At 48.1% G+C, this 21,319-nt stretch overlaps 1 protein-coding gene and 1 long non-coding RNA gene across 2 annotated transcripts; one reads left to right on the forward strand and one right to left on the reverse strand.

The window, feature by feature from the left end:
* LOC138772621 (uncharacterized) lies at positions 1-17,256 on the reverse strand. The gene is made up of 4 exons (XM_069953143.1): positions 17,161-17,256; positions 16,758-17,031; positions 6,390-6,574; positions 1-874 (listed from the first exon to the last, which is right to left on the reverse strand). The coding sequence occupies exons 1-4, from the start codon at positions 17,192-17,194 to the stop codon at positions 567-569; spliced, it is 801 nt and encodes a 266-aa protein (XP_069809244.1). The 5' UTR covers positions 17,195-17,256; the 3' UTR covers positions 1-566.
* On the forward strand, positions 16,848-20,664 carry LOC138772622 (uncharacterized). The gene is made up of 3 exons (XR_011359786.1): positions 16,848-16,960; positions 18,638-18,813; positions 19,920-20,664. It is a non-coding gene; the product is annotated as an uncharacterized lncRNA (long non-coding RNA).
* The last annotated feature ends 655 nt before the right edge of the window (positions 20,665-21,319 follow it).

Raw genomic sequence — 21,319 nt, forward strand, 5'->3', positions numbered from 1 at the left:
TGATAACTCACTACTTTATTATTATGGATAAACATGTTCCAAAAATAAATGCTTAATACGCAGTGACACGTAATATTCAGTCTGTACACTATATACATCTCCCATACTGTAGTATACTCCCATTGAGTAGTCATCTCAAACACTGGGCCAAGACTAGTAGAATGTCTGTGCCAAGAAGTAGAGGGACTATTCATTCTTGGTGGTGTTTTGTAATTCATCGCTTGTGCCAATGAGTTATACTTCTGCTGTTCCTGGCACAACCACTGATAACAGGGATCAAAGTCTCTCTTAACTTGGCATTTCTGTGGGCACCTGGGTTTCACCTCCCTGCCTTCTTGTCCCTCTTGTGTGTATGCAGGGTCTTGACACTTTCCTTTGCCATTATTCATTATGTCACTCCCCCCTTCCCCCCCACTCATTCCCCTTTTACCAAGCCCAGAGAATTGCCTTCCCTATGTGTGACCTTACAAACATCTGTCCTGTCTGTCTCAGCAGAGCTTACATTCACTCTCTTTGTTTACTTCTGCTCTTCATGTGAATGTCTGCTGCGTGCCCTGCAGGCTCCGTCACTTAATCATCTTCTCTCGTAGTATCTCCAATATAACCTGCCTCTCCTCTCTTTCCAGCTCAAACCGTCTTTCCCTCTCCTTGCGCTCGGCCTCCTGTCTCTCCCTCTCCAGGGCGGCGCGCTCTCTTTGCAGTTGTAGTTCCTCACGCCGTAGCGCCAGTTCCTCCTCCCGCAGACGCTGCTCTGCTTCTGCTCTCCTCTCTAGGTGCTGCAGGATGCGGGCGTACACGCTGCAGCATCCCTCACATTCCTGCTTTTTGAGTACTCTGTCTCCCGCATTGTTATCTTCTTGCTTGGACTCCACAACTGAAAGGAAATGAAGTATTCTGTTAATAAAAAGGTCACATTAAAGGGGTTCCTTAATTTAAATGGTCACTGTTATTTCAAACAACGTCCCTCCAACTGACCACCTTGTGGTTCCTAACATTTTTGTAAATCACTTCAAATACCAATAATGACTTTTGTTTCACTGCCTGTTGTCAGGAAAATTCTATCGCTACTAATAGAGACAGCAAAAATGAAAACAGGAAGTGGGGGTGGGGCTTAAAGGGGATATCCAGCGCTACAAAAACATGGCCACTTTCCCCCTACTGTTGTCTCCAGTTTGGGTGGGGTTTTGAAACTCAGTTCCATTGAAGTAAATGGAGCTTAATTGCAAAACGCACCTGAACTGGAGACAACAGTAGGGGGAAAAGTGGCCAGCGAGCGCTTGTAGCGCTGGATAACCACTTTAACATCTTTTCTGTACAGGAGAGAGGGGGAAAAAAAAGAAAGTCTGTGTACTTAAGGGCTGTAAGCCTCTAAAATATCTGCAATGTCCCTGAAAGGTAAATTAAGGCTTTTATCTCAGTATCCCAGCTTAGTGTACCATATGCTGTGCTGTGCTGCTGCTGCATGTGCACAGTGCTACCTCCTGTATCTATGCTCCTGCTCTCTTTAGTCCATAGACCTGTCTTTAGCAGCTCAGTGCTCAATGCAGTGGTTCCCAACCTATTCCACCTCAGGGCACCAAACGTCATACAAAATACAAAAAATGTAATTCAGTGACTCACAGGTGACGTCTTCTTTGATCTTTAACATTCACTTTCAGCTAATTTATCACTTCAGAACCTGCCAGACAAACATCTTAGCCTCTGCACTCTTACAGCAACTTCCTTTTGTTTTTCCCCCACCTATATGGGTCCCAAACAGTAGTAAATCTGCTGTTTGGTGTCACATGCAGTAAAGCGAGTAGGTATGTGGGTGGCTCCCTCAATGTAGGATTCTTTGCTGTACCCCCCATATAGTAATAATGTCCCCTGCTGTGCCCCCCATACAGTAATAATGCCCCCTACTGTGCCCCATATAGTAATAATGCCCCCTGATGTGTAACCCCATATAGTAATAATGCTTCCTGTTGTGCACCCCCAAATAACAATGCCCCCTTCTGTACACCCACCGATATAATAATGGCCTAACAACAGAATGACAACATAATACTCACCTAATCTATGCATGGAGCGGGTCCTTCCATCTTCTGGTCTCCAACCTGTGAGCTGTGGGGACGAGATCCCCCAAAAGTCGTGATGACATCATATCATTGTGCCTGCTGGACTGATCACATTCACAGCTCATAGACTGTGGGCATGAAGGACCCACAGCCTAATGGCAGATTTATCTGGCAGATTTTTGAAGCCAAAGCCAGGAACAGACCATAAACAGGGAAGAGGTCATAAAGAAAAAACTGAGATTTCTCTGTTTTTTAAATCCATTCCGGGGTTTGGCTTCCAAAATCTGTCAGATAAATCTCTCTGTGTAAACGCACCATAAGAGAATAATTGGACAGGCGAGATGCTGATGGGTCCTGCTGTTCAATTCCTTTTGATGTTCAGCCTGCTCACCCTACACTACATCTGCACTAAAGTGGTCAGGCTGAACATTACAGCTGGCGGGAATCCCTAGAAACAACACGGCTGGAGCTTCTAGGGATGTTTAAATGGAACATGCCCATTAGAATGCCGCTGCACCCCTGGCACATACTTACAGCACCCCGGTTGGGAACCACTGACTTAAAGGGACTGGCCACTTTATAGTAAAATAGTTCAGTGTACAGTATTAGTAACTGTACTCATTGGGGGAGATTTATCAAACATGGTGTAAAGTAGATTTGGCCCAGTTGCCCCTAGCAACCAATCAGATTCCACCTTTCATTCCTCACAGACTCTTTGGAAAAAGAAAGGTGGAATCTGATTGGTTGCTAGAGGCAACTGAGCCAGTTTCACTTTACACCATGTTTGATAAATCTCCCCCACTGTGTATACTGACAGCAGCTCCCTGTGTACCTCATAGAGCTAAAATCAGACTCCCCTCCTCCAGGCTGTGCTGTCCTACTCTGTGGTGATTCTGTCCATAACATGGCCGACATGGAGGAGCATAAGACCATGCCCCGCCTTCAGTGTCCTCCACTGATCTTGTATACTCCTGTGGAGGACACTGAAGACCCGGCATGGTCACATGCTTAAAGGGGTAGGGGTCATCAGCTGCTCAGTTGCGATTAGCTGAGCATAACTGTGCTCAGCTAACTGCGGCTGAGCAGCTGATGACGCGGCAGAGGGGGGCCGGCATGAGGGACGGATGGAGCGGTTTGGTCAGCCTCCCGAAGATGACATCACTGTCCCAAGATGGCGGACGGGGGTCGACACGAATCAGGTGAGTATAGTGCACCACACTTCCGGGTCTAGCGTGGGTGGGTGGGGAACACGGGGAAGGGGGCCATTCACTAACATAACACACATTACAAAGTTGTATAACTTTGTAATGTGTGTTATTTAGTCAATAATTTTGAAACGCCGCACTACCCCTATAAAGTCTGCCCAAGCAGCAACCTATGCACACATCCATACGGTCTAGGAGCTGACTATATACAATGGACGGAGCTTTGGACCTCTTAAATCTCAGCATTATAATTTTTTATGATGCTGGGAGCTAAAGAGCAAAACAGTTTAAACTTGGTGCTCCTACATTGACGCCGCCATGTCAGTTCTGCAGTAGAGAAGTTTAGCTGTTTTGGAACTCTCAGCAAAGAACATTGCATGGGCCCTAGTAAGAAATCAGTGCAATGGGAAATTATAAGGTCATTTTAGTGAACAGTATGTTATTAATAGAAACCATGAACCTGACTTTTCACATAGCCTCAGTTATAGAGATTAATTGTTGATGCTCATTAGGTCAGAAAAGGCTGTATATAAATCTGTTTCCAAATAGACTTTGAGCTTCAGCACTGTAATACAGATGGTGTACAAACAGAAAAATAGGAAAAAAAGGGATATTATAATCCAGAAAATTGCAAAAAAAGCAAAACAAAACACACACACACAAACACTCTCTAGTAAAAGGAAACCTGTGGCCATCCATGAGAACACTCATGGTATTGTGAATTGCAGTGAATCAATGTCCAAAGGACATGCTTCAAAATTTATCATTATCAGCTGCACATCTCCCTGTATAAACAGCCGAATTGACACCCGGATGAGGCGGGGCCTGATGACACAGCGGCTGGACGGGAGAGCTGGAGAACAGGATGACGAATCATAGCAGCAGTGCACTAAGTATGTACTGCTGCAGATATATGTATATCAGTGCTGTCAGTTTCCATGGCTGCACAAACAATACAAGGTTTGTTTGTGCAGCCCTGCAAAGTTGATTTCTCATGCCATGTAAAAACACTGCTGATCAGCTGATCAGCACTCATTTGCAGCTGCCTGTGTCCAGAGTCTGAAAGCATATGTACCATCAGGTACATCAATTTAATTTTTTACTGTAGCCATGCTAGGGGCCAGTCTTTTCTCAAACACCGGCCTGCCTCGCAGCACTAATGGAGTCGCACTAAGGGGAGGGGAGGGTTTGTTTGGATACTGAGCAAGTGTTTATGTACTAAACATAACTTCTGGGAAATGGTTGTTCAAACATCAAATAGTTTGAGTTCAGAGGTGTTCAAGAACCAAAGTACCACTGTATAAGCCCTTAACAGGGTTCTCCAAGCTTTCTGTGGGTTTTTATGCCTTCTTTCTAATTCTGATGCAAATTATCTGCTCAGTTGTCTTTGTTGCCGCACTTCCTTACTAGTGTAGTGTACATACTGTTACATGCTTCCTGGTCCTGCTGTACACTAGTTGTGAAGTCAGTCACCTCCATCTCCCTCCCACTACACCCTGACGATAACCCCACCCACTACATCCACTGTAGCTCCTCCCACATAGAAGGACAGAGAGAGCTAGAGTGTCCAGAAGTACCAAGTCAGGATGTAAACTAAAGAATAGCCTGTGGAGCCTCATTTAAGAGTCTCAAAACACAGGACTAGCCAGATATCCCTCCGGGAAGGACCCAAGCCAAGGGGTGGCTCCTGTATGGAAACCACCATATTAAGTTGCCCTATAAATCAGTGTAATGACAAGGGAAAAACAAAGGCGAGGTATCAAACCACAGACAGCTGTTTCGGGGTGTTGCCCCCTATCAGTGTGGAGCAGGTTTGGCTGGTCTTCCTGAGATCAGCGATCTGTTTCTCTTATGGCTCTACTAGGCATTGCTCCCACCTAGCCAGAATCCTGCTCCACACTGATGAGGGGCAACATCCCAAAACAGTTGTCTGTGGATGGATACCTGGCCTTGGTTTTTCCCTTGTCATTACAATGACTTATAGGGCCACTTAATATGGTGGTTTTGATGGTTTCCCTACAGTAGCCGCCCCTTGGCTGGGTCCTTCCCGAGGGATATCTGGCTAGTCCTGTGTTTTGACACTCTTAAGGGGCAGGTCACACGTACAGACTCGCAGCGTAAATCTTGCTGCGAGTCTGTCAGGTCCTGGCGGTTCACTGTCACTACATACTCGCAGCTGTCTGAACGACTGCTGGGCAACACACTGATTGGCCGGGCGGGAGAGCAGTACGCTGGGACCCCGTGCAGTGAGGAGAGGTAACGTATACAGAGCGGGAGCCGGGCGGAAGCAAAAGGGGTTAAGGAGCCGGCAGAATTACATACACGCAGCGGTCGTTTTGAAAGCAAGTGACAGGGAACTGCCAGGACCCGACAGACTCGCAGCGAGATTTACGCTGCGAGTCTGTACGTGTGAACTGACCCTAAATGAGGCTCCACAGGCTATTCTTTTCCATATTCATGTTTTCCAGGGGGCAATGCACCTAGGATTACACTGCATTGAGAGCTTTAACCGGCAGCCGGCAGTGTTATCGTTTGGCTGGTCTCCCTGAGATCAGTTTCTCTTATAGGATGTATATATAGGCAGAGCAGTATGACAACAGAGAAGACACTTTACATAAGACTCAATAGAAAAGCACCAAAGAGAATAGAATAGTAGTAACATAACTTTATATGCCAACACATTACTAGTCAGTTAAAAATAAGTTTTGTTGGAACACATAAAGGGGTAGACCCTATTGTTCAAAAAGCAAAGATTTATATTTTAGTACTTCTGAAATGTAATCCTTGTATTCACTTGTCCACACTCCCCCGGTGTCCTCTTCTGTGAGCCACCTCCAGCCTGCTCAGGCAATTACTGACTGAGGAACAGCACCGCGCCCAGTGATTGGCTGAGCAGGCTGTCCCTCTCTTGTCATACAAGAGTGACAGCCCGCGCAGCCAATCACTGACTGTGGCGCTGTTCCTCAATCAGCGGGCTCGGGGCGGCTGAAGACACGGAAAAGGACACAGTGGGAGCGTGGACATGTAAGTATAGATTTGTTTGTTTCGAGAACTATGCAAATTTTCCTTTAACAATAAATAACTGAATAAGAATACATAAAATTTCTTTACAATACGATGTACGCACCGGGTGGGATAGAAGCCTCCTCCTGTGCTCTACGCTGTGTCTCCTCAGTGACGGTGACAGACAGGGTGTCTCTTATATGGTCCCTATGCCGTGGATCAGAGCCGACTTCCCGTTTCTCGGACTCCAGTTCCAGAATTTTCTGCAGCAAGTCTTCTTTCTCCATATACATGGCCTCTGTGCCACCCCTGCGTAGAGGGTTCTGTATCAGGCAAAGAAGTTCATGGCTGCCTTATACAATGCAATAGTTATGTGGGGCATGTAACAGAATGCAGACAGAACAGCACAAGACAAAGAAACAGGACAGAACTACTGGGGTATGAACAGCATGTATCCATGTATATGGCATGTATACATAAACAGCTCCCCTACTGGCTTCAGTTTGGGGGTGGTTTTTGCAGCTCAGTTCCATTAATCGCACATGATGTACTGGTATGCCATAGTGTTAGTCAAGAGGTATAGAGAGGGCTCACGACTTAAACCCTTTCTATACCCTGCAGCTCCTGACTGTTATCAGCAGGCGAGGGCCGTGGCTAATAGCCAGCGAAGAGTGACCTGGCTATTTTGACTGTTTGAAAGCCAGTCATAGATAGTGTAGTGGCCGGATCGAAGGCATCTGTAGGCCCTATTCACATGTCCACAATTGCGGACAGAATTAAGGACCAATACATTTCAATGGCCCTGTAAACAGGTTCCTATGTGTGGATATATCAGAGCCGTAAAAAAAAGGACAGGTCTAGCACAGCCCCGCAATTGCGGCATGGCCCACTATCTTCTATGTAGTGGTCCATGAATTATGAGGCACTATGGATGTACCTCCGTAATTGGGTCTGAAATTACGGTCCTGCACTACAGACTTATGAATGAGGCTCGGCAGCATCAAGTGCTGATCTGGATTTCTATGAACAATCATGTTACTGCTCATAGAAGGGCAACTACAAAAGTGTTTAAAAAAAAAGTTTTTTTTTTTAATTTAAAGAAATCCATTCCATAATAATTTGTAAATCGCCCTTATAAAATAGAAAAAAAAAAGGATCTATTAAATGATCACATTCCTGATCTCACACGGTAAAAAGTTTAAGTGCAAAAAAAACCCCATCAACTTGCAAAATTGCTGATTGCAAAAAGTAAGGTATCAATAAAAACGACTAATTATGGCGCAAAAATAAACCCTCAGTTATCCCCTTTGACCCCTAATACTTTGTTATTTTTTGGTCTGAATCAAGAAACTTTAAATAAAATGTACCATCAGGGGATGCCGGTGGCGCTGTCCTTTTCTTTTTTTTTAACTGACGCCCGGTTCGAGAACACGGCACCGCTCTATTACCAAGCACTGGCCTGGCACAGATAACTGGGGGGGGGCCCAGTGTGACGATCTCCCCTCTGTGATGCAGCCCCATTGATTCTAATCAATGGAGGGGATATTAGTACATTGGGGCAGCTGGGCGGTGCTAGATTAGGGCCCAGATACTCCCATTTGGCATGGGCTTCAAGTTTAAAAGTATTTTTTTTAGGACAATAACTGCATCACCTGCTGAACGGACCCCAGGACAGATCTTGGATTAAAAGCATCTGAAGGTACAAGTGGTTTGGGGGGGGGGGGGGGGGTCAGATTGTGGGTACAGAGTCGCTTTAAAAGTAAATGGAGCTAAACTGTAATATCACGCACAACCTGAGGACAGGCGTAGCGCAGTTTTTGCAAGAAAGAAGCTGTATTTCAGATAACCCCTATTTACCCTCTTATCACATGGTGCACAGTTTAGATGGAAGGCACCCTTTTTTGTGGGGCCATGAACTGAAGTGATTTAGAAGTTCAGCTATTGGCTGCGCAGGAGCACCTTCCAGAATGAAACTTCGAAGGAATCGGGAAGGAGAGAAGAGCAGTGAAGATGTGATGGATTGGGGACAGGTGAGAATGCTCTCATTTTTATTGCACTCCTAGGCTTTTACAAAAAAAAATTCCCAGCTTAAGGGCCGTTCACACAGAGCAAGAGTGGCGGAATTGTCCACCGCGAAATGCCGCCATCCTCCGCACTGATTGGCTGGGTGGGACATAAAAACACGGGGAGCTCTGAAGCAAGCCGAAGCAGGGAGCAGGTGAACTATACGCTAAGGTGGTGGGCTGCTGACATACTCACAGCGGGATTTCCATCCCACTGCGAGTTTGTCTGCCCATACAGTGTACAGGGCAGGGAGAAATCTGCTGCGGATTCGTTACGTGTGAAGGCACTCTTCACGGGCCCGATCAATGATGTAAACGAGCGGCGATCTGCTAGATCGCCGCTCGTTTACTGGGCCTATTCCACGGCCGATGATCGTTAAGCGAGGGCTGCAGGGACATCGTTACCGATGTCCTTGCAGCCCTTGCAGCATACATTACCTCTCAGGTCTTCTCCTCCGCTCTGTCTTCCGCCCTGGGTCCCGCGCGCTCTGGCTTCAGAATGGCCCGTCAGCTTACAGGTCACTCAGCCAATCACAGGCCGCGGCGGTCCCGACCTGTGATTGGCTGAGTGCTCCGTCAGCTAACAGGCCACTCTGAAGCTAGAGCGCACGGGACTTGGGGCGGAAGACAGAGCAGAGGAGAAGACCTGACAGGTAATGTATGCTGCGCTTCTCAAATCGTCGGTCGCCCGCCGCGCACCGCTATTCCACCATAGCGATGCGCGGTGGGGGAACGATGATTTGAAGTCTGGCCCTAAATGAACAATCGGCTGATCGTTCTCTCTATTCCACCGAGCGATAATCGGCCAAACCGGGCCGATTTGTTCCTGTGGAATATGGCCCTTAGGGTGTGTTCACACGTACAATATCTACAGCAGATTTGATGGCGCAGATTTGAAGTTGCAGATTCAATGCAAAGCACATCTGGGCCTTTAAAATCTGCTGCAGATCCTGTACGTGTGAACGCAACCCAAATGTGACTGTTCCAAGGTTAAAGGGATAAAGCATTGAATGCCACCCCTACTAGGTGGCAGCAAGGAACAAGCTCCTCTAAAAGGAAAGAGAGCTACAGTACTTCTCAGCTTGTTTCCGTTTTGCTGTGAATTATGTGAAATTTCCTAAAAAGCTGTCAGTAAACACTGAAATGCTCTGTCCTGCATGGTCTCATAGCCCCCATGCCTGATGCTACAGACAATGATCACAGCAATGCCAGTGCAATATGCACTCTGTGGACATGCTAGTAGTGGAAATATTAGAGTTGGAGTGAGGATTTGCAATGATAGGAATATTAGTAGTGATAAAAGCATCAGAGGCCCCTGTGCTGTTACCAGCAGGAAAGGGAGTAATAGCACAGAAAGTACTACTCCCTTATTACCAGCCACCATGGGAGTATGATCAGTGTCCCAGCAAAGCAGAGGACTAAGACCAGGGGGAATGGTAGAGAAGGTTGTAAACACCAGGAAGCAGACACCAGTGGATGATGAGAGTATTAGCTGTGATGTATCAGTGGAAAAAAGCACCAGGAGGAACAGAACTAAAAGCACTGGAATGAACACATGTGCTAGGGAGTACAAGGAGCGATTGCTCTAAGGGCTTATTCCCACATCCCCTGTATTATGGAGGGGGAAGCCCTGTAGTGGAGGGTTTCCCCACCCAGAATGATGTATCAGTATCACTCCGGGAGCGGCACTGTAGTAGTGATGGGAGTATCAGTAGCAGTGATGGGAGTACTAGTGGTAACTGTAGGAGTACCAGTAGTAAAGATGGGAGTACTACTAGTAATGATGGGAGTAGTAAAAAGAGGTGTCACCTGCGCAGCATGGTGCAGTTCTGCCGCTTCTAGTAATGATGGGAGTGCTAGTAGCAGTGATGGGGGTAGTAGAAGTAATGATTGGGGTAGGAATAATGATGATGGGAGTAGTAGTAATGATGGGAGTAGTAGTAACAGTGATGGGAGTAGTAGTAGCAGTAAGGTGTGTCACCTGCACATCATGGTGTAGTTCTGCCGCTTGAAGTAGTGATGGGAGTAGTAGTAGCAGTGATTGGAGTAGTAGTAGTGATACCTGCGCAGCATGGTGTAGTTGTGCCGCTTGTAGTAGTGATGGGGGTAGTAGTAGTAGTAGTGATGGGGGTAGTAATAGCAGTGATGGGAGTAGTACTAGTGGTGATGGGGGTAGTAGTAGCAGTGATTGGAGTAGTAGTAGTGATACCTGCGCAGCATCCTGTAGTTGTGCCGCTTGTAGTAGTGATGGGAGTAGTGATGCACGATGCACCGAAATATCGATACTACTATCGATATTTCGGGCATAAAAACGGTTCGGTACCAGGATTTCCTGGTATCGATACTTTATGTTAAGCTGCATAATAGAGCAGCTTAATATAAAGTATAGAGCAGAGAACACGGGCAGCGGCTAGTTGAGCGCCGGACGTGTTCTCTGTGTGCCACCCCCGGCCCCCTGGTGTCCCCTCCTCCGCCCACGTGGTCTCCGCTCCCGGCGGCGGCAAATTCAAATAGCCGGCACATAGCGAGCGCTAGTGCTGGCTATTCAGGGTAAATGCCGCTGTCACAACTGACAGCAGCATTTAACCCTTCCCGAGCCGCTCCATATGCAGCAGGAGTCTGCTGCATATGGAGCGGCCCCCACTGCTAATGACTGCGGCCCGCGAGCGTGTTCGGGCGGCAGTCATCTAACTATTCCATTCCCACCCGGCAGTTCCCCACCATCCAGCACCTGCCAGTTCCGCACCCGCCCCGAGCAGCATGGTCCCCCGCACCCGCCCGTGCAGCATGGTCCCCCGCACCCGCCCTTGCAGCATGGTCCCCCGCACCCGCCCGTGCAGCATGGTCCCCCGCACCCGCCCGTGCAGCATGGTCCCCCACACCCGCCCGTGCAGCATGGTCCCCCGCACCCGCCTGTGCAGCATGGTCCCCCGCACCCGCCCGTGCAGCATGGTCCCCCGCACCTGCCCGATCCCCCACCACCACCCTTCCCCCGGGTACAGTGACACAACAACTCCCAGCATAGCTTCTTCTGGGGAGTTGTTGTGCACAAGGAGGTATGCTGGGAGTTGTTGTGTCAGGAGGCTGCTAACGCACTACAACTCCCAGCAGCATACCTCCTTGTTCACTACAACCCCCCAGCATACCTCTTTGTGAACAGGGAGGTATGCTGGGAGTTGTAGTGCACAAGAAGGCATGCTGCTGAGAGTCGTGTCAGGAGGCTGCTAACGCACTACAACTCCCAGCAGCATACCTCCTTGTGCACTACAACCCCCAGCATACCTTTTTGTGCATAAAGAGGTATGCTGGGGGTTGTAGTGCACAAGGAGGTATGCTGGGAGTTTCAGTTTTGCATTAGCAGCCTCCTGATACAACAAATCACGGCATACCTTCTTGTGCACTACAACTCCCAGCATACCTCAGTGTCCACTACAACTCCCAGCATACCTTCTTATGGTGATTTGTAGTGCACAAAGGGGGTATTCTGGGAGTTGTAGTGCACAAGAAGGTATGCTGAGAGTTGCAGTTGTGGAGCAGAAGCCTCCCGACACAACATCCCAGCATGCCTCCTTGGGCACTACAACTCCCAGCATGCCTCCTTGGGCACTACAACTCCCAGCATATCTTCTTATGCACTACTACTTCCAGCATACCTCCGTGTGCACTACAAATCCCCATAAGAAGGTATGATGGGAGTTGTAGTGCATAAGAAGGTATGATGGGAGTTGTAGTGCACAAGGAGGTACGCTGTTGTGCACAGGGAGTTATGCTGCAGGGTTGAGGGGAATTAAAAAGTGTTATTAAAAAATTTAAAAAATCACAATAAAAGGTTCTAATAATCCCTTTTGCTTTTTTTTTTTTAAAAAAAAAAAGTGGAAGAAAAGGAACATACATGTTTGACATCCATTGCATGCGTAATTGTCCGAACTATAAAATGTAACAAAGTTATCAAAAATCACATAAATGAGTATATCGCTTATATTTGTATTGTTACTTATTTTTTTTTAACTTTATTTAGTATCGAATTGGTATTGAGTATCGAAATAAAAAAGCTGGTATCGGTATCGAACTCAAAATTCTGGTATTGTGACATCCCTAGATGGGAGTAGTAGTAGCAGTGATGGGAGTAGTAGTGGGAGGCACCACCTGCGCAGCATGGTGTAGTTGTGCCGCTTGTAGTAGTGATAGGAGTAGTAGTAGCAGTGATTAGGGTAGTAGTAGTGATACCTGCGCAGCATTGAGTAGTTGTTCCGCTTGTAGTAGTGATGGGAGTAGTAGTAGAGATGGGGGTAGTAGTAGCAGTGATGGGAGTAGTAGTAGTGATTTCTGCGCAGCATGCTGTAGTTGTGCCGCTTGTAGTAGTGATAGGAGTAGTAGTAGCAGTGATTAAGGTAGTAGTGATACCTGCGCGGCATTGAGTAGTTGTGCCGCTTGTAGTAGTGATGGGGGTAGTAGTAGTAGTAGTAGTAGATACGGGCACAGCATGCTGTAGTTGTGCTGCTTGTAGTAGTGATGGGAGTAGTAGTAGCAGTAATGATGGGGGTAGTAGTAGTGATACCTGCGCAGCATGCTGTAGTTGTGCCGCTTGTAGTAGTGATGGGAGTAGTAGTAGCAGTGAATGTAGTAGTAGTAGTGATGGGGTTAGTAGTAGCAGTGATGATGGGGGTAGTAGTAGTGATACCTGCGCAGCATGCTGTAGTTGTGCCGCTTGTAGTAGTGATGGGAGTAGTAGTAGCAGTGATGATGGGGGTAGTAGTAGTGATACCTGCGCAGCATGCTGTAGTTGTGCCGCTTGTAGTAGTGATGGGAGTAGTAGTAGCAGTGATGATGGGAGTAGTAGTAGTGATACCTGCGCAGCATGCTGTAGTTGTGCCGCTTGTAGTAGTGATGGGAGTAGTAGTAGCAGTGATGATGGGGGTAGTAGTAGTGATACCTGCGCAGCATGGTAAAGTTCTGCCGCTTGTAGTAGTGATGGGAGTAGTAGTAGCAGTGATTATGGGGGTAGTAGTAGTGATACCTGCGCAGCATGGTAAAGTTCTGCCGCTTGTAGTAGTGATGGGAGTAGTAGTAGGAATGATGGGGTAGTAATAGTGATACCTGCGCAGCATGCTGTAGTTGTGCCGCTTGTAGTAGTGATGGGAGTAGTAGTAGCCGTGATGGGAGTAGTAGTGACACCTGTGCAGCATACTGTAGTTGTGCCGCTTGTAGTAGTGATGGGGGTAGTAGTAGCAGTGATGATGGGGGTAGTAGTAGTAGTGATACCTGTGCAGCATGCTGTAGTTGTGCTGCTTGTAGTAGTAGTAGGGATGATGGGGGTAGTAGTAGTGATACCCGCGCAGCATGCTGTAGTTGTGCCACTTGTAGTAGTGATGGGAGTAGTAGTAGCAGTGATTGGAGTAGTAGTAGTGATACCTGCGCAGGATGCTGTAGTAGTGCCGCTTGTAGTAGTGATGGGAGGAGTAGTAGTAGCAGTAATGATGGGGGTAGTAGTAGTAGATACCTGCACAGCATGCCGTAGTTGTGCCGCTTGTAGTAGTGATGGGAGTAGTAGTAGCAGCAGTGATGATGGGAGTAGTAGTAGCAGTGATGATGGGAATAGTAGTAGCAGTGATGATGATGGGAGTAGTAGTAGTGATGATGGGAGTAGTAGTAGCAGTGATGATGGGAGTAGTAGTAGTGATGATGGGAGTAGTAGTAGTAGCAGTGATGATGGGAGTAGTAGTTGTAGATACCTGCGCAGGATGCTTTAGTAGTGCCGCTTGTAGTAGTGATGGGAGTAGTAGTAGTAGCAGTGATGATGGGGGTAGTAGTAGATACCTGCGCAGCATGCTGTAGTTGTGCTGCTTGTAGTAGTGATGGGAGTAGTAGTAGCAGTGATTGGAGTAGTAGTAGTGATACCTGCGCAGGATGCTGTAGTAGTGCCGCTTGTAGTAGTGATGGGAGGAGTAGTAGTAGCAGTAATGATGGGGGTAGTAGTAGTAGATACCTGCACAGCATGCCGTAGTTGTGCCGCTTGTAGTAGTGATGGGAGTAGTAGTAGCAGCAGTGATGATGGGAGTAGTAGTAGCAGTGATGATGGGAATAGTAGTAGCAGTGATGATGATGGGAGTAGTAGTAGTGATGATGGGAGTAGTAGTAGCAGTGATGATGGGAGTAGTAGTAGTGATGATGGGAGTAGTAGTAGTAGCAGTGATGATGGGAGTAGTAGTTGTAGATACCTGCGCAGGATGCTTTAGTAGTGCCGCTTGTAGTAGTGATGGGAGTAGTAGTAGTAGCAGTGATGATGGGGGTAGTAGTAGATACCTGCGCAGCATGCTGTAGTTGTGCTGCTTGTAGTAGTGATGGGGGTAGTAGTAGCAGTGATGATGGGAATAGTAGCAGCAGTGATGATGGGAGTAGTAGTAGTGATGATGGGAGTAGTAGTAGCAGTGATTACGGGAGTAGTAGTAGTAGTAGTGATGATGGGGGTGGTAGTAGTAGTAGATACCTGCGCAGCATGCCGTAGTTGTGCCGCTTGTAGTAGTGATGGGAGTAGTAGTAGTGATGATGGGAGTAGTAGTAGTAGATACCTGCGCAGCATGCCGAAGTTGTGCCGCTTGTAGTAGTGATGGGAGTAGTAGTAGTGATGATGGGGGTAGTAGTAGTAGCAGTGATGATGGGGGTAGTAGTAGTAGTAGTAGTAGATACCTGCGCAGCATGCCGTAGTTGTGCCGCTTGTAGTAGTGATGGGAGTAGTAGTAGTGATGATGATGGGAGTAGTAGTAGATACCTGCGCAGCATGCCGTAGTTGTGCCGCTTGTAGTAGTGATGGGAGTAGTAGTAGTAGTGATGATGATGGGAGTAGTAGTAGATACCTGCGCAGCATGCCGTAGTTGTGCCGCTTGTAGTAGTGATGGGAGTAGTAGTAGTGATGATGGGAGTAGTAGTAGTAGATACCTGCGCAGCATGCCGAAGTTGTGCCGCTTGTAGTAGTGATGGGAGTAGTAGTAGTGATGATGGGGGTAGTAGTAGTAGCAGTGATGATGGGGGTAGTAGTAGTAGTAGTAGATACCTGCGCAGCATGCCGTAGTTGTGCCGCTTGTAGTAGTGATGGGAGTAGTAGTAGTGATGATGATGGGAGTAGTAGTAGATACCTGCGCAGCATGCCGTAGTTGTGCCGCTTGTAGTGTGATGGGAGTAGTAGCAGTGATGATGGGAGGAGGAGTAGTAGTGATGATGGGAGTAGTAGTAGTAATGATGATGGGAGTAGTAGTAGATACCTGCGCAGCATGCCGTAGTTGTGCCGCTTGTAGTAGTGATGGGAGTAGTAGTAGTAGCAGTGATGATGATGGGAGTAGTAGTAGATACCTGCGCAGCATGCCGTAGTTGTGCCGCTTGTAGTAGTGATGGGAGTAGTAGCAGTGATGATGGGAATAGTAGTAGTAGTGATGGGAGTAGTAGTAGCAGTGATGATGGGAGTAGTAGTAGTAGTGATGATGGTGGTAGTAGTAGTAGTAGATACCTGCGCAGCATGCCGTAGTTGTGCCGCTTGTAGTAGTGATGGGAGTAGTAGTAGTAGTAGTGATGATGGGAGTAGTAGTAGTAGATACCTGCGCAGCATGCCGTAGTTGTGCCGCTTGTAGTAGTGATGGGGGTAGTAGTAATGATGATGGGAGTAGTAGTAGTAGTAGATACCTGCGCAGCATGCCGTAGTTGTGCCGCTTGTAGTAGTGATGGGAGTAGTAGTAGTAGTAGTGATGATGGGGGTAGTAGTAATGATGATGGGAGTAGTAGTAGTAGTAGATACCTGCGCAGCATGTCGTAGTTGTGCCGCTTGTAGTAGTGATGGGAGTAGTAGTAGTAGTAGTGATGATGGGAGTAGTAGTAGTAGATACCTGCGCAGCATGCCGTAGTTGTGCCGCTTGTAGTAGTGATGGGGGTAGTAGTAATGATGATGGGAGTAGTAGTAGTAGTAGATACCTGCGCAGCATGCCGTAGTTGTGCCGCTTGTAGTAGTGATGGGAGTAGTAGTAGTAGTAGTGATGATGGGAGTAGTAGTAGTAGATACCTGCGCAGCATGCCGTAGTTGTGCCGCTTGTAGTAGTGATGGGGGTAGTAGTAGCAGTAATGATGATGGGAGTAGTAGTAGTAGTAGTAGATACCTGCGCAGCATGCCGTAGTTGTGCCGCTTGTAGTAGTGATGGGGGTAGTAGTAATGATGATGGGAGTAGTAGTAGTAGTAGTAGATACCTGCGCAGCATGCCGTAGTTGTGCCGCTTGTAGTAGTGATGGGAGTAGTAGTAGCAGTGATGATGGGAGTAGTAGTAGTAGTAGATACCTGCGCAGCATGCCGTAGTTGTGCCGCTTGTAGTAGTGATGGGAGTAGTAGCAGTGATGATGGGAGTAGTAGTAGCAGTGATGATGGGAGTAGTAGTAGTAGTAGTAGATACCTGCGCAGCATGCCGTAGTTGTGCCGCTTGTAGTAGTCCAGCAGCAGCGCCGTCCTCTCCCGGCACCTCCTCCCGTCCACCTCGAAGCCCTCACTCTGCAGGGCGCTGCTCATCCTCTCGGCCACCGCCGCCCACACCTGCCCGAACTCCCGCACCCAGAACGGGTTGTGGTGGATGACCTCCCGCAGCAGCAGAATGTCATGGTGAGCCGCGAAACGGATGTGCCGCTTCCGAGTGGAGCCCGGGGGAGAATACGCTCCGAAATCCGCCCGTACTGCAGGAGAGAGAGAGCGGGGACACCCGTTACCGGAGCCCGGCGGTCATGTGATCAGGGGAGCGGGGTGTTACCGCCTCATCACAGACCATGGCTGTCACCCCGGGGGATGTCACCTGTCATTCTCACCTGCGCTGCTTTGTACCGCTCCCTGCGACTCCATCCGTGTGACCCCGTGTACCCCTCAGCCTCCGGCACAGGAAGCGAATCCGGCTGCCAACCGTAGTATCCATTGCGGCCACTAGAGGCGCTAGAGAACACAGGCATTGTATAGGAAAGTGTAACGTCCTGGAATCACCTACTGCTCAGGGTGGTCTCACTGGGGTTAGGGGGGCTAGGCAGTAGTTTGCTCTGGGCAGGGGGGCAAGGAGGGAGGGAGGAAGGGAGTGGGCAGCTGCCTTGGGCCTAAGGAGGGCGCTCCTGTGCAAGTGCCTTTCCATGACACAATTACTGGGCCTAATTTCCCCAATAATTCTACCAATTGTGCCACATATTACCCTCCTCCAGCCCCTCTGCTGCCAGGAGACTGGGCCGGGACGTGCTCCATTGGTCGCAGGACGTGTGTGATCATGTCATCACGCTGCCTGTGTCCTAAAGATTATATTATGGTTGGTTCGGGCGTCCGTTTGGACCGCCCATGTTATAATTTACTGCAACGTCCTGTGGGCCATTTTAAAGGGATTATCTGGGTAACAAAAATAATATTCTAAACAATCCCCCATCCCAATACCACCCTATGTCTAATATCTTGTACCCTTTCCCTGTTTTTTTTCTCATACTTATCCGCTCTGGAGATATAAATTCATCTTCTCTGTGTTCTCTCTGACCACGCTCAGCTCCCTCTTTCCCCCTCTTTGTAGACACAGGACATGTAATCTCGGGATAGCTGTCCATAGACTTGGTAACCTGACCCCCAGGAGACATTATCTGCATCATCTCCATGCACCTGTGCTGCTTCCATAGACTTATGCTGTGTTTACACGGAACGATTATTTTCGCATAAACGATCACATTTGAGCGATAATCGTACCGTGTAAACACAGCAAACGACGAGCGAGAAATCGTTCATTTTGATCTTTCAATATGTTCTTAAATCATTGTTCGTTGTTCGCAGATCGCTTCGTGTAAACAGTCTTAAACCGATTTACCCTATGTAAAAGATGGGCTTAAGCAATCTTAAAAACGATCGCAATAACGATTTTTCTTACGGACTTTCAAACGATTTTTCTAACGATTTATTTGTCTAAACGCTGATCCTTATAAGAACCAAATCGCTGTTATTCTTAGGTCAAAAGGAGGGACTTGGCTCAAAAGTAGGGACTGTCCCTCCAAAAGAGGGACACTTGGGAGGTACGGTGGTAGTGTATACTTGTCTCTAGCTGAAAAGGTGAGTGCACAACACTTATACTGAGCACACAATGACGTTCAGGCCATATCCCTTATACTGTACATAGCCATGACTATACTGGAACAGCCCTCCCCCGCCCAGTGACACTATGTATAAGCACCGCCTCTGCGCCTGTAAGCTCCTCCCCTTTCTCCCCTGTCACATGACTATATGCAAATTTCCTATATATGTATCACTGACTGTTCGTGATGTCATCAGAGTTCTACAACGGCCACTAACCCTGGAGGGGGAGGAGGTCCAACAGCCCTGAAGCCCATCTGATGGATGAGAAGCCAAAATAAGAGAGGTCAGAAGTCAGTTTCCAGGATGAGGGCTCCGGAATTACAGCAGCCAGAGGCAGATCTGCAGGGATCAGCGAGAAGCTCGGCTTTCAGGTATAGATTGTAGGGGCTCCATCTAGTGGCCGCTGTGTAGTATGGCAGCTCTCTCACACCAGCATCACACCATGTTATTTGTGCAGGGAGAAGCGAGTGGTTGATGGCTCAGTCGGCATCGGTCGCTTGCTGGGGGCAGCGGGGACAAGCAGTAGCAGCAGGAAGACAGACTTACAAGCACAGTCTGGGAATGTATGCTGGAAATCCAATGTGTAGTCATACAAGTCATGTGCACTTTACCGATACACCAGCGCCATCTAGTGGATGTGGTTTTAAATTCACATAATTTTCTGATATTGGTAAACTACTGTATTTCATATTTTGTAATGTTTTAGTGAGCAGTGACACAGGAATTGTTGTGGGCTCATAAACCTTTGTGGGTAATTAAATTCTATTTATATTGGTCACCAGCCCACAGTTATGTAAGATTGTCACTAGAAAAGTACTACTTTGCCATCCCATCTTTGTATAAGTTTACTGATCCCAACTGTCTGGGCCTAGGGATGGTTTAAGGAGACCAGAGATATACATAGCTGTTCCATACCTCCCAACCGTCCTGGGTCTGGTGGGACATTCACAATTTTGGGGTAATATCCTGTTATGTGTGTCCCGCTCCCCCCGTGCTGGCATCAGCACCAGGTGCCACTAGGGCCATTACGAGTGCTCACAGATAAATGGAGCACTGAGCATCACTGAGAGAGAGAGGAGCTATAGGCTCCCCGGGCTGCCAACTATCCTTGTGGCTGCAGGCAGCACTCTCAGGCACATGAATGTGCTCAGAGCATGGAGAAGATACGCCGCATGTGTGCTGCCCTTTAGAGGGGGCCTAACTAAAAGTGGAGGTGCCCACTACATAGGGGGGAAGAGGAGCTAAGTAACAGCGTGATGCCTACATGGGGAGGGGGGGTAAATACCATCACTACCTGATGAAGAGGTGCTAAGTAACAAGGGGTTGCCTACATGGGGGGAGGGGGGCAAACTACCAAGGGGGAAGTCAAAATGTGGGGAGGAGGGGGCCTAAGTAACAGTGGGGATGCTTAATACATTGGTTGGGGGAGAGGGAGATATTTATAATATTTATGTTTGTGTTTTTTTCCACCCAATAGATGTTATTCCTGGGAGGAGCATGTCACAGAGGAGGAGCGGTCAGTCTGTGGATCCTGAAGAAGAGAAGAAGAAACCAGCACAGATGGCAAGAAGAGAAAGAGTAGGATCAGTGTCAGTCTTACTAGGTTCTCGGAATTGGCAGGGCTTCCAGCTGTCTAATCCCCTCACCTCTGCCTGTCTCCCCAATACTTGGCACCGGCGCTGTCTGACCTACCTGGCCAGCCGTTACCTTAACCGGGACCACTCTCGTGAAGCGACCTGGTACCTAAGTCCAGCTTCCGCATCCTGGAGCGGGATAAAGGGTGAAAACCTAGTGGATACTTAGACCCCGCTCCCGAGTTTGGCCCAAAGTCAATCCGGTAAGGTAACACAGTGGGTCCACATCCATTGAAATGATAAACTTAACACCAACAAGAGTCACATGGATTGGAGGAGGCGCCCATAACATCTAGAGGCAAATGAGGAGGATGCTGTATTTAATACTAGGAAGAGAAGACTCAACAAATGTACAAGTCTCATGAAGAAGAGGAGGCTGCAAAGACATTTAGAGGCAAATGAGGAGCTAATATCATCTGCAGAATATATTACCCTCATATACAGGACTCGGATTCCCCTTCAATATGGAAAAAGTGAAAGAGAGGACTGAAAACCTTCAGAAGTTTTTAAAGAAGAAGTCACAACTAATGTCTAAGGGCAAATCAGAAAGCAATACCATCCGGAGGTATCATTTACCTTATATGATTAACGAGGATAATGATGGGCGGAGGGGGGCTAAGGGAGAAGGGAGGGGGGTTGGGGTTGTCAGAGCCTCAGGAATTGATTGACAAGGATGGGGGGAGGGGGGCTTAGGGAGAAGGGAGGGGGGCTAAGGGAGAAGGGAGGGGGGTTGTCAGAGCGTCAGGATATAATTGAAAAGGATGATGATGGGGGGAGGGGGGCTTAGGGAGAAGGGAGGGGGGTTGGGGTTGTCAGAGCCTCAGGAATTGATTGACAAGGATGGGGGGAGGGGGGCTTAGGGAGAAGGGAGGGGGGCTAAGGGAGAAGGGAGGGGGGTTGTCAGAGTGTCAGGATATAATTGACGAGGATGATGATGGGGGAGGGGGGCTTAGGGAGAAGGGAGGGGGGTTGTCAGAGTTTCAGGATATGATTGACAAGGATGGGGGGAGGGGGGCTTAGGGAGAAAGGAGGGGGGTTGGGGTTGTCAGAGCGTCAGGATATAATTGAAAAGGATGATGATGGGGGGAGGGGGGCTTAGGGAGAAGGGAGGGGGGTTGGGGTTGTCAGAGCCTCAGGATTTGATTGACAAGAATGGGGGGAGGGGGGCTTAGGGAGAAGGGAGGGGGGCTAAGGGAGAAGGGAGGGGGGTTGTCAGAGCGTCAGGATATAATTGAAAAGGATG

The sequence above is a fragment of the Dendropsophus ebraccatus genome, chromosome 14, assembly GCF_027789765.1.
Source record: "Dendropsophus ebraccatus isolate aDenEbr1 chromosome 14, aDenEbr1.pat, whole genome shotgun sequence".
In the NCBI taxonomy this organism is placed as follows: Eukaryota; Metazoa; Chordata; class Amphibia; order Anura; family Hylidae; genus Dendropsophus; species Dendropsophus ebraccatus.